A 13,282-nucleotide genomic window follows, 5' to 3' on the forward strand; every position below is an offset into this window, starting at 1 on the left:
GCATATAATAACTATTGTGTCTGAAGTTTGGAAGATGCTACATCTGACCGCTAGATTTCTTGAGGATTACTGGCTCCTCAATCAATGAAGGACAAGTAACTGCCATTGAGATACATTTGTACATTTATCGAACGAAAATGCCGTCGCCGCCTAAGGCAAGAAGGAATAGCTGCCGCAGTAGTATTTCTGGATACAGTGGCACTGGCACCAGCTGCAGGTTCGAGATCGCCACTGTCACCCGTTTGCGGGCAGCAGCATCTGAGTGCCCTTCGCGCCGCCGGGGCTCCAGCTGTAGTACGTCGTCCGTTTCCTCAGGAACACAAACCGAAGATTTCTCGGTGAGTCTGAATCAGCCCATATTAATAATTGCGCTTAGGTTTTTGTTGGCCATAGACCTGTACCTCTCCAAGCAGCTTGGAGTGTGCGCCTGTGAGGAGTCTTCATGGGGCAGCATACGACCCCTGGTGCGACTTGTGGAGCTGTCTGGTCACTTCATCCCTTGGTTCCTCGGCACCCTGTACAGTCTCCTCCGTGGCGACACTGTCGCTGAGCAAGAAACCATGCTGAACTTGATCCTGGGTAAGTGTGTCATTATATATATATATATATATATATAATAGTGCTAATCAAAGTCATGTTTTGGAATAGCTCATCTTACCATTCTCTTCCATTTACAACATCGATGCTTTGCATATCCATTTGTTCTTTCGGCGCTTAATTTCGTTCACACTGCTCAAATTCCTCATTTTATCCAAAAGGCTGAACATCATATTATGAATTTGGTTTTTATTAACTTTGCTTATTGGTCTTGTTTTTCATATAGTACACTTGGGGAGAATATTTTTGGCAAGGCTTACGCGTAATTACGCACAATATATTTGCGACAATTCGTTACCAAACCAATTTAAACAACATCACGTAGCTTCATTAAGCTCTTCAAATGCAAATTGTCAATGTACAAGATACAAGATGTAACCCAGAACCAGAAGAGCACAAGTATCCACCGTCGCATTGTCTGATATTGCTTAGGCCTTCATATAGGCACTTGGCTCTGGCCCTCATCCGCCAGCCAGCGTAGCCCAGTCGACAGCAGCTGCAAAGCTGCGCCATCAAACAGCCGGGATGCAGCAATGGAAACAATTCTCCTTCCAGCCTCCACGTGGAGCGTGTCCTCGGGACACTGAGAGGAAACAACGCGGCTGTTGGCTATTAAACTGCATGGGACCATCCATCGGTATGCACGTGACTCGTGTCATGTTTTTGTGGCAAAGGATTAGCATCTGTTGACTACTGAGATCTTCTGAGGTGGCTATAGGCCCGCTTGTTATATTTTCCTAGACCTATATTGTCAAGGGCTATTCTTGACATGGGATGGATGGCGTTCTATTTTTGAGACAAAAAAAAATCTTCTTTTAGCAGAATAAGTTCGATCATACATGCCAATACGCTGATTTATTTGATCAAACAGTTTACATTTTACATTTACATTTAGTCATTTAACTTTAGCTGACTCTTTTATCCAAAGTGATTTACATGTTCTGTACAACAAGTCAGCAGGAAGGGTAGCTTACAGCTCTGGCAGCTAAGTAGCATTGTTCGTCAAACAGTGTTGAACTTGTGTGCTACAGTCTTGAGTGCATAGTAAAGTAGTATAGACAGATAGTAGCATACTAGTAATATAGCCAAGGAAGATTACTAGCAAAGTGCATGATGGTAAAATACAGTATGAAGGTCAGTAGGCCTTCAAATATATATATATATTTTTTTCATTTCAGATATTGATTCAGTTTAGATATAGAAGGTAACCTACTGTACTTTTGATGTAATTGAGTAGATTTCTGAGTAGACATGCTACTCCTTGACTCAAAGTATTCTTATTCCAACTTAAGTAAAAATGTATTGTAGTATCATCTCTTTTATTTTAGTACATTTCACTACTTGTTCCAAGTTTCAAGTTTCAAGTTCAAGTTTCTTTAATAGTTGTCATACAGAAGTACAGAATACTTTCATACAAAATGCTTCTTACTATTACGCTCCAGAGACTGTGCTAGACAAGATAAGTATGAAATAAAATAGTATAGCATGAAATAGAAGTAAAAATAGAAGTCACAGTGTTCAGTATAGACATATGTACAATGTTCGATGCAGAATAGACGTAACTGAGTTACCATACAATATACAATATACTATGCAATGTACTAATATACAATACTATATAGTGCAAAGCAGAAATGGGATGAGGTACAATTTAGGTACAATTTTCAGTACCAGTAAAATGGACAATTTCCACCTCTGCTGGGTCTGCAGTTAATTGACTATATTCACATATTCCAGTGGCAGTGGGTACTGGGCACAGAGTGGAAAGGAACCCAACCTGAGCATGACATAAGAACCACTGTGTGAATATGACGATGTGTTTGGTATAGAAGGTGTGTTCTTTTTATGTTTTTATTTATTTATGTTAAACCTGCCTTAAATGATACTTCTCTCTCTCTCTCTCTCCGTCATCCTCTATCAGCTCTTCTGTTGGACCTGTTGCTGGTCAGAGGCGTCACGACCTTGGTGCGGCGCCGGAGGCCTGCCCAGAATCGCTCCGACCTCCTCTCCACCTTCTTTGTGGAACGCTACTCCTTCCCCTCAGGCCATGCCACGCGGGCAGCCATGTGTGCCTGCTTCCTTCTCGCGCGGCTGGTGGACACAGACTCCATGCGTGTGCTAGTGCTGAGCTGGGCCGCTCTCGTGAGCCTGTCCCGACTGCTGCTGGCCAGACACTACCTGACGGATGTGGGTTTTGGCCTGGTTCTGGGCTACTGGCAGTATCACCTGGTGGAGAGGCTGTGGGTGACCTGGGACTGTCTGCAGGACGTCCTCTTCATGCTTCTGGGAGAGAAGTTAGCCAGGACATAGACTTTGGGAACGAGAGATTGGGGAAAATTTGGTTTTACTTTTATTTTAGTTTTTTTTATTGTGAAGGAACAAGGAAGATTAGGCGGAGATGGAGGAACCTGTGCATTATTTGTATGCATGCAGAAAAGAGACGGTGTGTGACAAACACCAAAAAACTCTACAACAAGTGCATTGTATCTTTCATCATATTATAGACGTTTTAGTTCAGTATGATTTTGTTGAATTTATATGTGTAGTTTTATGTTTCTTTTTGTTTTAAGAAATGTTTCTACTGGATGAGGTAGATGGTTACTGGGGCTTGAATAAGTGCACATAAAGACACACATGCTACTAATTTGTACAATAGTTTGTGATGCATGGGCCTGTGCTCTTACTTCTGAGATCACACAACACTTTAAATAGAGCCTTTTACATTTCTCAATTAAACTCAATTATCTGTCACACAGAAGTGTATTTGTTTATCTTACTGAGAAAGAGAATAAGAGAGAATAGAGGCCTTGCACAGAATGTGTGTGTAGTTCTCTTTCTTCCAGTGTGGCTGCCTGTAACCATTGGTAAGTACTATAAAAAAAGAAAATGTCTCATTTCTGTGTATTGTAGAGTAGGTAAAGGAAAAGCATTACTATTCTACTGTGAATTATTTTCAAGATCCAGCCAGATGATTCCATTGCCATGTACAAAGGATTGGTAGCTATGTTACAGGCAGCCATGCTGGAAGAAACGGAACGAGACACACGTCCCATGCTCTATTTTTGGAGTCAGAGTGAAAGTGACAGAACAGGGCTGCTTCCTGGTTAGGTGGGCGTTTCTCCTCTGCAGCCTGCAGCAGCACACCGCCCATATATGGTGCTGCTGTGTATTGTGCCGAGCTGTCGACCGCAGTAGGGTGCACTGTCTGCGTGTGTTTGTGTTGGTGTGTGAGAGCGCATGGCCACTTACCAAAGTTTCCATCAGAGTGCAGCTGCTGCTGAGTGTCCTGTCTGTAATTATAATTTATAATCCAAACCCATCTCCTATAACACTGTTGGTACACAATGCTGGAAACAACCTACGTACCAAACCACCACCCGTGCTCTAACCCTCGACGCTAGATGAGTGTCCCACCCAGTCCAAACAAATGCTGGGCCACACTGGTGAGTTTTTGGAAGTGAGTGACTGACTTTAACCCCTTCACTACCACACTACAGAAGGTTAACCCTTTACTATCAAAGGGTTAACCTTCTGTGGTGTGGTAGTGAAAGGGTTAACCACCTCTGTATTGTCGCAGTGAAAGTGTTAACAATTTGCTAGGGTGGCAGTGAAAGGGTTAAACTTTCAGAGGCTGCGCAATGATTGAGTAGGGTATATCTGCAGAGCCGCAAGCCCAACGTCTGGGCGGGGCGTCGGGGCTTGTACTCTGTTGTTTCCTGTAAAACCCGGAAGTAGTCCGTTTGTGCTGTTTATTTTTAACCCTAACCATAACCCTAACCCTAACCCGCAACATAGAACACAGAAATGCAAATGCTGTCGAGTCCTCACTGCTTGTAAAAATAAACAGCACAAACTGACTACTTCCAGGTTTTACAGGAAACAACATAGAGTACAAGCCCCGAAGCCCGCCTCACACAGAGTACAAGCCCTGAAGCCCCGCCCAGACGTTGGGCTTGCGGCTCTGCAGATGTATGCTATTGCAATGATTACCTAGGTCCTAGAAGGAGGGCTTGCAAGCAGACTGTAGGTCCTACCAATGGCCAATAGGTGGCGCCACACTACAGTAGAAAAGCTGTATTATGGTGTTCAGTTACAGTAAAACGCTTTTATACAGTATTGTTTTCATGTAGGGTGTGTTTTTCTTAAGCAACACACTGCTTCACGTTCATACAGTTACATTGAGTTACACACATTCACATCTGGTAGTTGCCCAATACAACCACAGTCTTTTCAGTCACTGAGCAATTGCATTCGTTTGGGGTTATATGCCTTGCTCAAGGGCGTTTCAGTAGTTATTGAGGGAGGGAAGAACATTACTTGTTTACTTCCTCCATCCAGCTTTCCCTGCCAGTCTGGGGGAATTTAACTGGCATCCTTCCGGTTCCAAGCCTAAATAACCTGTGTTGTGCTCTTTCCCTATAATGCTGCGTCTATAAGGGACATGTATTTTTGCTATCATTAAGTTTCAGTCATGTCATTTTGTTATTTGTCAATTAAGGACAGTTTGAGATGATTTCTTTAAATTTGTAAAGCAAATTATTGAGGGAAAAATCAATGTATGTGGTGGAAATCTTTATTGAGATTTGAATGGACATGAACATTTAATTGGTAACAGAAAATATTGTACATTCTTAAATTAGGAAGAAAAAAAAGGTAAAAGAAATATACAGTGTGATCATTATTTTGATTCCAGATTAACCATGTTAACACTTTGATTGCCGGAAAACGCTTTTTCACGTCATTCAGAGCCATGCTAAAGGTGCCGAGGACGCCGTAACTCGTCTTTGATATCAATATTTCAAAAATCTGTGATCGAAATCATATTTTCTTTCCGGAGCCCTGAGATGTGCTGGTGGGCTCCCACCAACTGTCTAACGGTTCGAGAGCGCCATCTGGTGGCCGATCGGCAGATCGGCCAAGAGGGAGGGGCGCCCCAAACAGGAAGTGCTCATCCATATGAGCTCCGGGCACTCGCGTCCGGTAGCCGGACTCCATCTCAACACACTGGATGATCAATCGCTCGCCCTAACTCGATAAACAACGTTATTTGGACGTATATAGTATTATACAAGCTGGAAATGGTTCATCAGGATAAACATCCCATAATCGAAAGCGGTCTACACCACGCTGATCGTCCAACGGCGCGAGGAAGATACGGTAAGATTCAGCGTTATTTTTGAACGTGTTCCATATAAACTGTTATGATGAACATATCACCCACACTAGATGAATGATATAACGCTGCCCACGGAATTATAAACGATCCCCCGCCCATCCGGTCATCATCAGATCATACGTAGATCATTCTAGAAGTACGTCCAATTGAAATTTTTTATATCGCCCTGATTGCCATCAAACTGTATTTCATCATCAATATAATGCATTTGGGGCTATAGATCACGTTCTGGAGAAAGCTGCAGAAAGAGATGAAAACATACTTATACATTAGACTATACTTTACTATGAATATGTGAATGAAAAAGTTTAACGTTGCTACACAATGAACAATACATATAGGACTTTGAATGGGCCCTAATAATGGCAATGTAGCAATAGAATTTAAAAAGTTATAGCCCTGCAAAGAAGGGGTACTTCTCCATAGACAAATAGAGCTGGCAACCTATGGTATATCATGAATTTAACCCATGGCAATCAAAGTGTTAAGATACATCTTATTTACAGACGAAAGTAGAAAAAATAGATTCTATTGAGGCATTATAGTAGAGGCGTCATTATGATCTTAGGAAAGAGACAGGTTTAAAAAGATTAACGTGTTATAACTTGGTAGGCATCATCAGAGTCCAGTATCTCTCCCACGGTCCTGTTTAGCTGCTGTCATTGCTCACTCTGCCCAGCCTCAGGTCGTAGGTGGTCATATGGAAGTTGTCCCAGGAGTAGAGCTTCCTCTGGCCGTGGTTGTAGTCCACCATGCTGTTGTAGCGGTACTTGTTCTTGAAGGGCACCGCGACAGCCCGCCCCACCCCGGTGGCCGTGTCGAACACATGGTTGATGGTGGTGTTGGGCGCAGTATAGCTGGCCACTGTGTACAGACGACCGCACACCATGAAGGCGTTGGCCACGGTGTTCTTGCGGATGTTGGTCTCCCAGCTCCGTCTCACCTCCAGAGTGGTGGCGTCCAGCTGGGAGATCACGATGGCACCCTTGGCCTTGCTGGTGCTGTAGATGGCCCACAGGCCCTGCTCGTCCGCCGCCAGGTCGATGTCGGTGTACCCGCCCCAGGAGTAAGGGTGCTGGCCGTGGAAGCCGGCGTGGGGCAAGTCCAGACGCGCTGCCAGGTTCTCGGAGGTCAAGTCGTAGCGGATCAAGGTGCGGCTGCGTCGGCGCTGGTAGTACAGGGAGCCTCGGTACAGGGTGGCCCCCGTGCTCTCCACGGCCTCCGGCAGGACCAGAACCTTCATGGGGAAGCCGCGGGCAAACTGCTCCATGTCTTCATAGGCGAAGAGCTGCCGGACGTCTTTGCCCACCGTGTCTATGCGCCACACGGTCCTGTTGGTGTAGAGTGGGCCCTGGGACTCTGGGTCTTGCAGCCACACGCCATACTTCCCTGTGATGCTGTCTGCCTTTTTGTGCAGCACAGGGTCAGCCACTGACAATATCTCCCCACAGCCTAGAGACAGGAGGGAAGCAGAAAGGAAGAGAGATTTTTATAAAGGTTATTTTATGTTTAGTCTTTTGCAATAGACATACAAATGAAAGACAGAAAAGAGCAGTGAAGAGCAGAAAAGAACAATGGCCTCAGTTCCTGGTGTTAGACCTCAAAGTCCACTGCGTGCAGTAATCACTAGGTGCTGTACTGCTGTTGCAGAGGCCTTTTGCAGCCATCAAGAACAACCCATATGAAAATGCACTAGAGTAAAACTAGAGTATGCCTGTCACTGGTTTTTCACACACACCAATTACTATAGAAAATATACTGTAGTAAATCACTATACTACAGGAATACGATAGTGATTCACCTGTATTTCTGTGGTAAATCTATAATTGTGTGTGTAATAATAATAATAATAATATATTAAATTTGTAGGGGCGCTTTATATTTGTGGAACATAAATAAAGAACATAAAAGCTAGTAAAATGTGTCTTTGTGTGTGTGTCTGTGTGTACAAAAAAACTATTTGGTTTTACAATTGTACATTTTGGTATGGGGTGATTCTAGGATAAACATACACAAACTCATCAGAGATTGCAAATGGTTTCAATAATTATTTTGTAAACATTGGAATTTCCTTTGGCTAGAAATATTAAGAGCACAAATAACTGTCCACTTGACAAGATTCAAGGTCAGTACCCATCTATGTCTACATTTGAACCACCTACCTCGGAAGAAATGCAAAATATTATTTTAAATTTAAAAAACTGATCATATTAAAAGTAGTCTGCTTAAAGAGGTATTACCTTCAATAATTGAACCATTGAACCACATTTTTTCACTCTCCCTGGAAACAGGTGTTGTTCCAGGAGACTTGAAAGTGGCAAAAGTTATACCTCTGTTTAAATCTGGTGACTCATCCTTATTTTCCAATTACCGTCCGATTTCGTTATTACCGTCCATATCTAAAATATTGGAGAAGCTGGTTTATACCAGAATTTTGAAACATCTTAATGACAATAATAATTATATTATATGAACATCAATACGGTTTCAGACAAAAACACTCTACGTACATGGCTCTCTTACAGTTTATAGATAGAATCACAGATGCACTAGACAATAAGCAATTTTCAATTGGTATATTTCTGGATCTATCCAAAGCATTTGATACTGTGGACCATAAAATACTTATATCAAAGCTTCAGAGGTATGGTTTGGCTGGCGACGTGATTAAATGGCTCAGTGACTATCTTTATAATAGGGAACAGTTTGTTTCCATAAATGGCGATGACTCTGACAGGGCAAAGCTAGTCTGTGGTGTTCCTCAGGGCTCTATACTTGGCCCCCTTTTATTTTTGATTTATATAAATGATTTTGCTTGGGTATCTCCTAGACTCTAGACTCAGAGTATTCTCGATCTTGTTTGCTGATGACACCAACATTATAATGTCACATGAGAATTTTGCAGTATTAATTAGGGAAGCAAATTATGGTTTATCTTGTGTCTCAGATTGGTTCCAGACTAATAAGCCATTGTTAAATGTAGAAACATCTAATTTTATTGTATTTTGTAATAAAGGTAAAAGTTATTAGAAAAAGGAGGCAAAGCTATTAATCAGTAACACCGAAATTGTGAGGTTTGGTCCGCTCCCCACCCACTCGCTCCGTTCCTTTAAGGTATTTTGTTAATTAATTGCATTCCCCGCCACACGCTTCTTTCCTGTAAGATGCCGTGTTGATTGGTGCTCTTCCCACCACACGCTTCTGGAGCAATGATCAATTTCATCCCGCAGCTGTCACAGCTTGTCATCAGCGCTCTGTGGCTTTATATACCCTGATTCCCCTAGTATCGATGTTGGATCGTTTTGAATATTCCCTGCATCTGCCTGTCTTTCCCGTCGCTGTTCCCTGTCTGTTGCTCCCCAGGACTCTCGTGAAGTATCCATGGAGAACCTGATTCCCCGTACGAAGCTGCGCCTCGTTTATCTGCCCGCTTTACGCGTTGCGCTCTGGTGAGTTTTTGGAAACAGTTCTTTTGGATCACCCCTTTTTTGTGTGTTTGTGAAACACAGAAGAGATCCCGTTTTTTTGTTATACTGTTCTCACCTAATTTTTGTTGTTGGATTTACACTTTGGATTACCGTATTGTTTTTTCTCAGGACTCTGCTAACTGTGTGTATCACACCGAAGATCAAGTCACTTGGATATTTATTTGGATCAGTCACCTCTCTGTTTCTGTTGTGCGCTGGGCTAACTGGGATTTCTCTCTCTCCCTCCGTTTCCACCTGGAGTGTATGCTGGGAGGATCTGCAGAGCGGCTCAGACGTCACAAGCTAATTCCTCACCACCACCTACTGGGAGAATCTGCAGAGCCGCAACATTCTTCACATGCCAGATTCCCCGTTTGTTCTGTTGCTCAACCTAATTCTATCTTGTGACTCTGAGAATAAATACGCCCTTGCTTTGGCTAACTCTGAAACAACTCTCTCTGTGCCGTTGCGCTTGTGGTCGGTTACAAACCCTAACAGAAATCAAACAAGTAACTTCAACAAAGTTTTTAGGGATCCTAGTTGATGATAAACTAAATTGGAAAAAACACATTGATCATGTTTGTAAAAAAGCAATGAAGTCAGTAGGTATAATTAGGAAGGTGTGTTCATTGATAAATAGAAGTTGTTTTTTTAATCCTGTATTATAGTCTTATCTTTCCTTACATATCTTATTGTAACATAATATGGGCTAGCACTCATTCATCTCATCTTCAAAAAATTATTTTACTTCAAAAAAGATTTGTTAGACTGGCAACCCTCTCAGATCGATTTGAACCATCTGCTCCTCTTTTCAAGAAACTAAACATTCTGACTGTGTCTGAGGTTAATTCTTTACAGATATGTATATTTGTGTACAAATGCATTCATGATCCCAATCTACCAAATGGTTTTAATAGTTTTTTTTCTTTTAATTCAGATGTTCATTATATGCTACACGTCAGTCCAGGGACCTGCATATACCTTATTGTGGTACTTCACTTAGGCAGTTCTCAGTGGGGTTTAGAGGGTCCAATCTTTGGAATGCAGCTGATCCTATGCTGAGGAAATCTCAATCTCTGCTAATTTTTAAAGCAAACTACAAAAAAATTCTCATCCAAAAGTAGATAGATAATAGGTCATACATGTAGGTATGCATTTGGTTATGTGGGTGGGTAGGTTTATAGGCAGGTGGGTGGGTTGTTATATATTATTATGTACACAGTATATGCAGTTATGTACTGTGTGTATGTATGTTTGTATTAACACAAATCTTTTTAATGTATTCTGGTATTTTATAATATGCATTATTTTTGTATTTTTGTACGTTTGATTTTATAAAACAGGGGACGTTCTTGATAAGCCTCTAGGCTTCTAACTTCTCCTTCACAATCGTTATAACTTATTATGTATTGTTTTGACTTCTGTTTAACTGTGTTAATAAACAAACAAACAAACAAACAAACAAACAAACAAACAAACAAACAAACAAACAAACAAACATCAATACTACTATTATATATTGTACCTGTGGAGTTGTGTCCCCCCTCAGGAATAAGATGGGATGCTGGTACTTCTGTAACTTCAGCCTTCATCTCCTGATAGGCAGCATTGCCAAACTGATAGGCAGGGTCTGGTGGTAGAGACAGAGAAGTGGAAGGAAGCGTAATGTGTTTGTTGTTTTGTTGGTTTTTATAATTTTATAATGGTGGCTTGTAATCTCATGTAGGGCACCTATGTGACGTGATATTAAGAAATCATTCATATTGTATACAGTAACTATTTGTGATGGATTTCTCCAAAATAATAGATTTTGAGGATATATTTTATGAGTACACAGTAAATTATATACTGTATATATTCATAACACTATTACTAGTGAGAAGCTGATGATAAACCAGTCATTTTGATGGGAATAATGATTACATTAACAGATAATCTATAACATATGTCAGTACTAGTACCGACAACATCAAAGCCTACAGTAAGTACAGTATTCCGTTAATTTCCCCCACAGAACGACAGGTTTCCTCGTAACGCCGTTATTGCATCAAATGGACACATGAGTAACCAGGCTGTAAAGGAGCGATCCGTCTCGTAAATTCCAATCCCCTGACTCAAACCAGGACAGCGAACAGAAACGTGACCTGGTACCCTGAGAGCCTTTACATAGCCGACACAGCTTTGACAACATCTATCAAATAACCATCAACACATTTCTAGTAATTTCTTCTTTCTATGCAGAACATGTATAGTGTTTACGACTCAACATATCTTTTATACTTAATAATAATAATGGACGTGTTTTTCTACTCTTTACTATCTTGTTTTATCCGTGTGCCATTCTATAGCAAGATTAAAGGCACGCTGCATCAAAATATATTTGAATCCGATAAACGCTTGCTTTGTTTTGGGTTTACCTTTTCTCTAACAAACAGATATCTGGTTTCTGTTGTGTGTGCCGTGTCTTTAATAGCTGCTGTACTCACCGCTGGCAGGTCTCTGGTTGACCTGCAGGGCCCCTGCGGCCCCTCCTGGGGTCTGATGGCAGGGTTTCTGCCTGAGGCTCTCAGCCTCCAGGTTCAGTTTATTCAGCCTTCTCTGAAGCTCCTGGACCTGCCTGTTCAGCTGGTCCTTGTCCTGCTGGAGCTGGTTCTTCTCCCCCATAACCTGGGCGAGTGCCTCCTGGAGACTGTCCTCACCCTTGGCCCCTACATCTGCCCCAGACCCAGTGGCTCCTTCTCCCTCTCCCACCAACCGGCTGACCATAACCTCCAGCAGGGTGAGACGAGATATGACACCCTCCGTCTCCGGTCCCACGCTCCCCCGGGGGCAGCTGGACTCTCCTGGGCTGGCTACGGTGAAGGTGTACTGGCAGCGTCCACTGGGGTCATTGGAACGCAGCAGGGAGGCTTGATCCTGGACCTGGCTCTGGCTACCCAGCACCAAGCAGGATAGGACCAGGACAGACACGTGGAGCCACATTGTGGAGGATCAGACTGAGTAGGTGATCCCCTGGCCTTAGATATTTAGAAGGTGGTGGACTTGTTCCACTCCCTCTTCTGTTTTGTCTTCCTATTCGATTTATTTAAAAAAAAAAATCGTAATATTATTATTATTATTATTTCTTTATTCTCCTCAACTTTGATAAAAGCTCTGTATGGTCCTTTTCGTGTTCCTAAAAGTTTGTTTTCCTCCTGTGTCTCTCTTTGGTCAGTCCAGGTTAGTGTCTGACTTTCAGCAATGCTGAGAGTGGGATATTTATATGTTGAGCAGTCACATGGTGGGAGGGGACAAGAAGCATGGCTTGCCTGGCTATGTGTTTGGGAAGGGGGTTTGGAGGGTGTGCGTTTTGAAGACAACTGAACTGGACTGGCTAGGGATGAATATCAGACAGTAGCCTATCAGTGGAAAAGTTGTATGCATGTTTTCTTCCGCTTTAGATAATCTTTTAATTGTGTCTCTGCATTTGGTGTGTCTGCGGGTTGTTTTGACTGGATAGCAACTCGTTGTGTGTCTACTGCCTGTTAGCGGTTTATAAAAACAAAGATACCTGCTGTGTTATTCATTTCCTCCATAACTGGTAGTTACAGTATATCATAGCACCATGTGGTTAACTGGAAGTCTGACATCCCTTGGATATAGATCTAAACCATGGCTTTCCCAAAACCTTCGGTTCCAGAGACCCCAAGTAGGGTTCCACGATATCAAAGAATGTCCTAATCAAACTGAAATTACTTTATTCAAAGAAACCACTGTGAATGCAGCTTGCCTATAAACAGAGGTTTATGCAGTCTATTAAACCAGTAGCCTATTATATGAAAGACACAACATTGTCACGCAATCTACATGTAGGGGTCACAGGAAGTTTCCAATCCCAATGTGAAAAAAAGCAACACAAAGCCTGGGTCTAAACATAAACAGTAAGTATAAAATATGATTTTGGTCGTGTGTTGAGGTGGCAGAGCATCTGGTCTATTTGTCTGTTTTGAGTTCCAACAGATTCGCAAATTCTAAGCTGCCATCTGCCAACCGTGCTCAACAG

General features: G+C 42.3%; 2 protein-coding genes across 2 annotated transcripts; one reads left to right on the forward strand and one right to left on the reverse strand.

Moving 5' to 3' along the window:
* The first annotated feature begins 35 nt into the window (after positions 1-35).
* LOC311238699 (polyisoprenoid diphosphate/phosphate phosphohydrolase PLPP6-like) lies at positions 36-3,305 on the forward strand. Its single transcript, XM_084326862.1, has 2 exons — positions 36-579; positions 2,519-3,305. The coding sequence occupies exons 1-2, from the start codon at positions 138-140 to the stop codon at positions 2,905-2,907; spliced, it is 831 nt and encodes a 276-aa protein (XP_084182988.1). The 5' UTR covers positions 36-137; the 3' UTR covers positions 2,908-3,305.
* Positions 3,306-5,154: 1,849 nt separating this feature from the next.
* LOC311238696 (myocilin-like) lies at positions 5,155-12,454 on the reverse strand. Its single transcript, XM_084326859.1, has 3 exons — positions 11,727-12,454; positions 10,766-10,870; positions 5,155-7,225 (listed from the first exon to the last, which is right to left on the reverse strand). Exons 1-3 carry the CDS (start codon positions 12,220-12,222, stop codon positions 6,423-6,425), a joined length of 1,404 nt encoding a protein of 467 aa, XP_084182985.1. The 5' UTR covers positions 12,223-12,454; the 3' UTR covers positions 5,155-6,422.
* Between the last annotated feature and the right edge of the window lie 828 nt (positions 12,455-13,282).

Source organism: Notolepis coatsorum (genome assembly GCF_963971535.1).
Source record: "Notolepis coatsorum genome assembly, chromosome: 13".
Taxonomy (NCBI): domain Eukaryota; kingdom Metazoa; phylum Chordata; class Actinopteri; order Aulopiformes; family Paralepididae; genus Notolepis; species Notolepis coatsorum.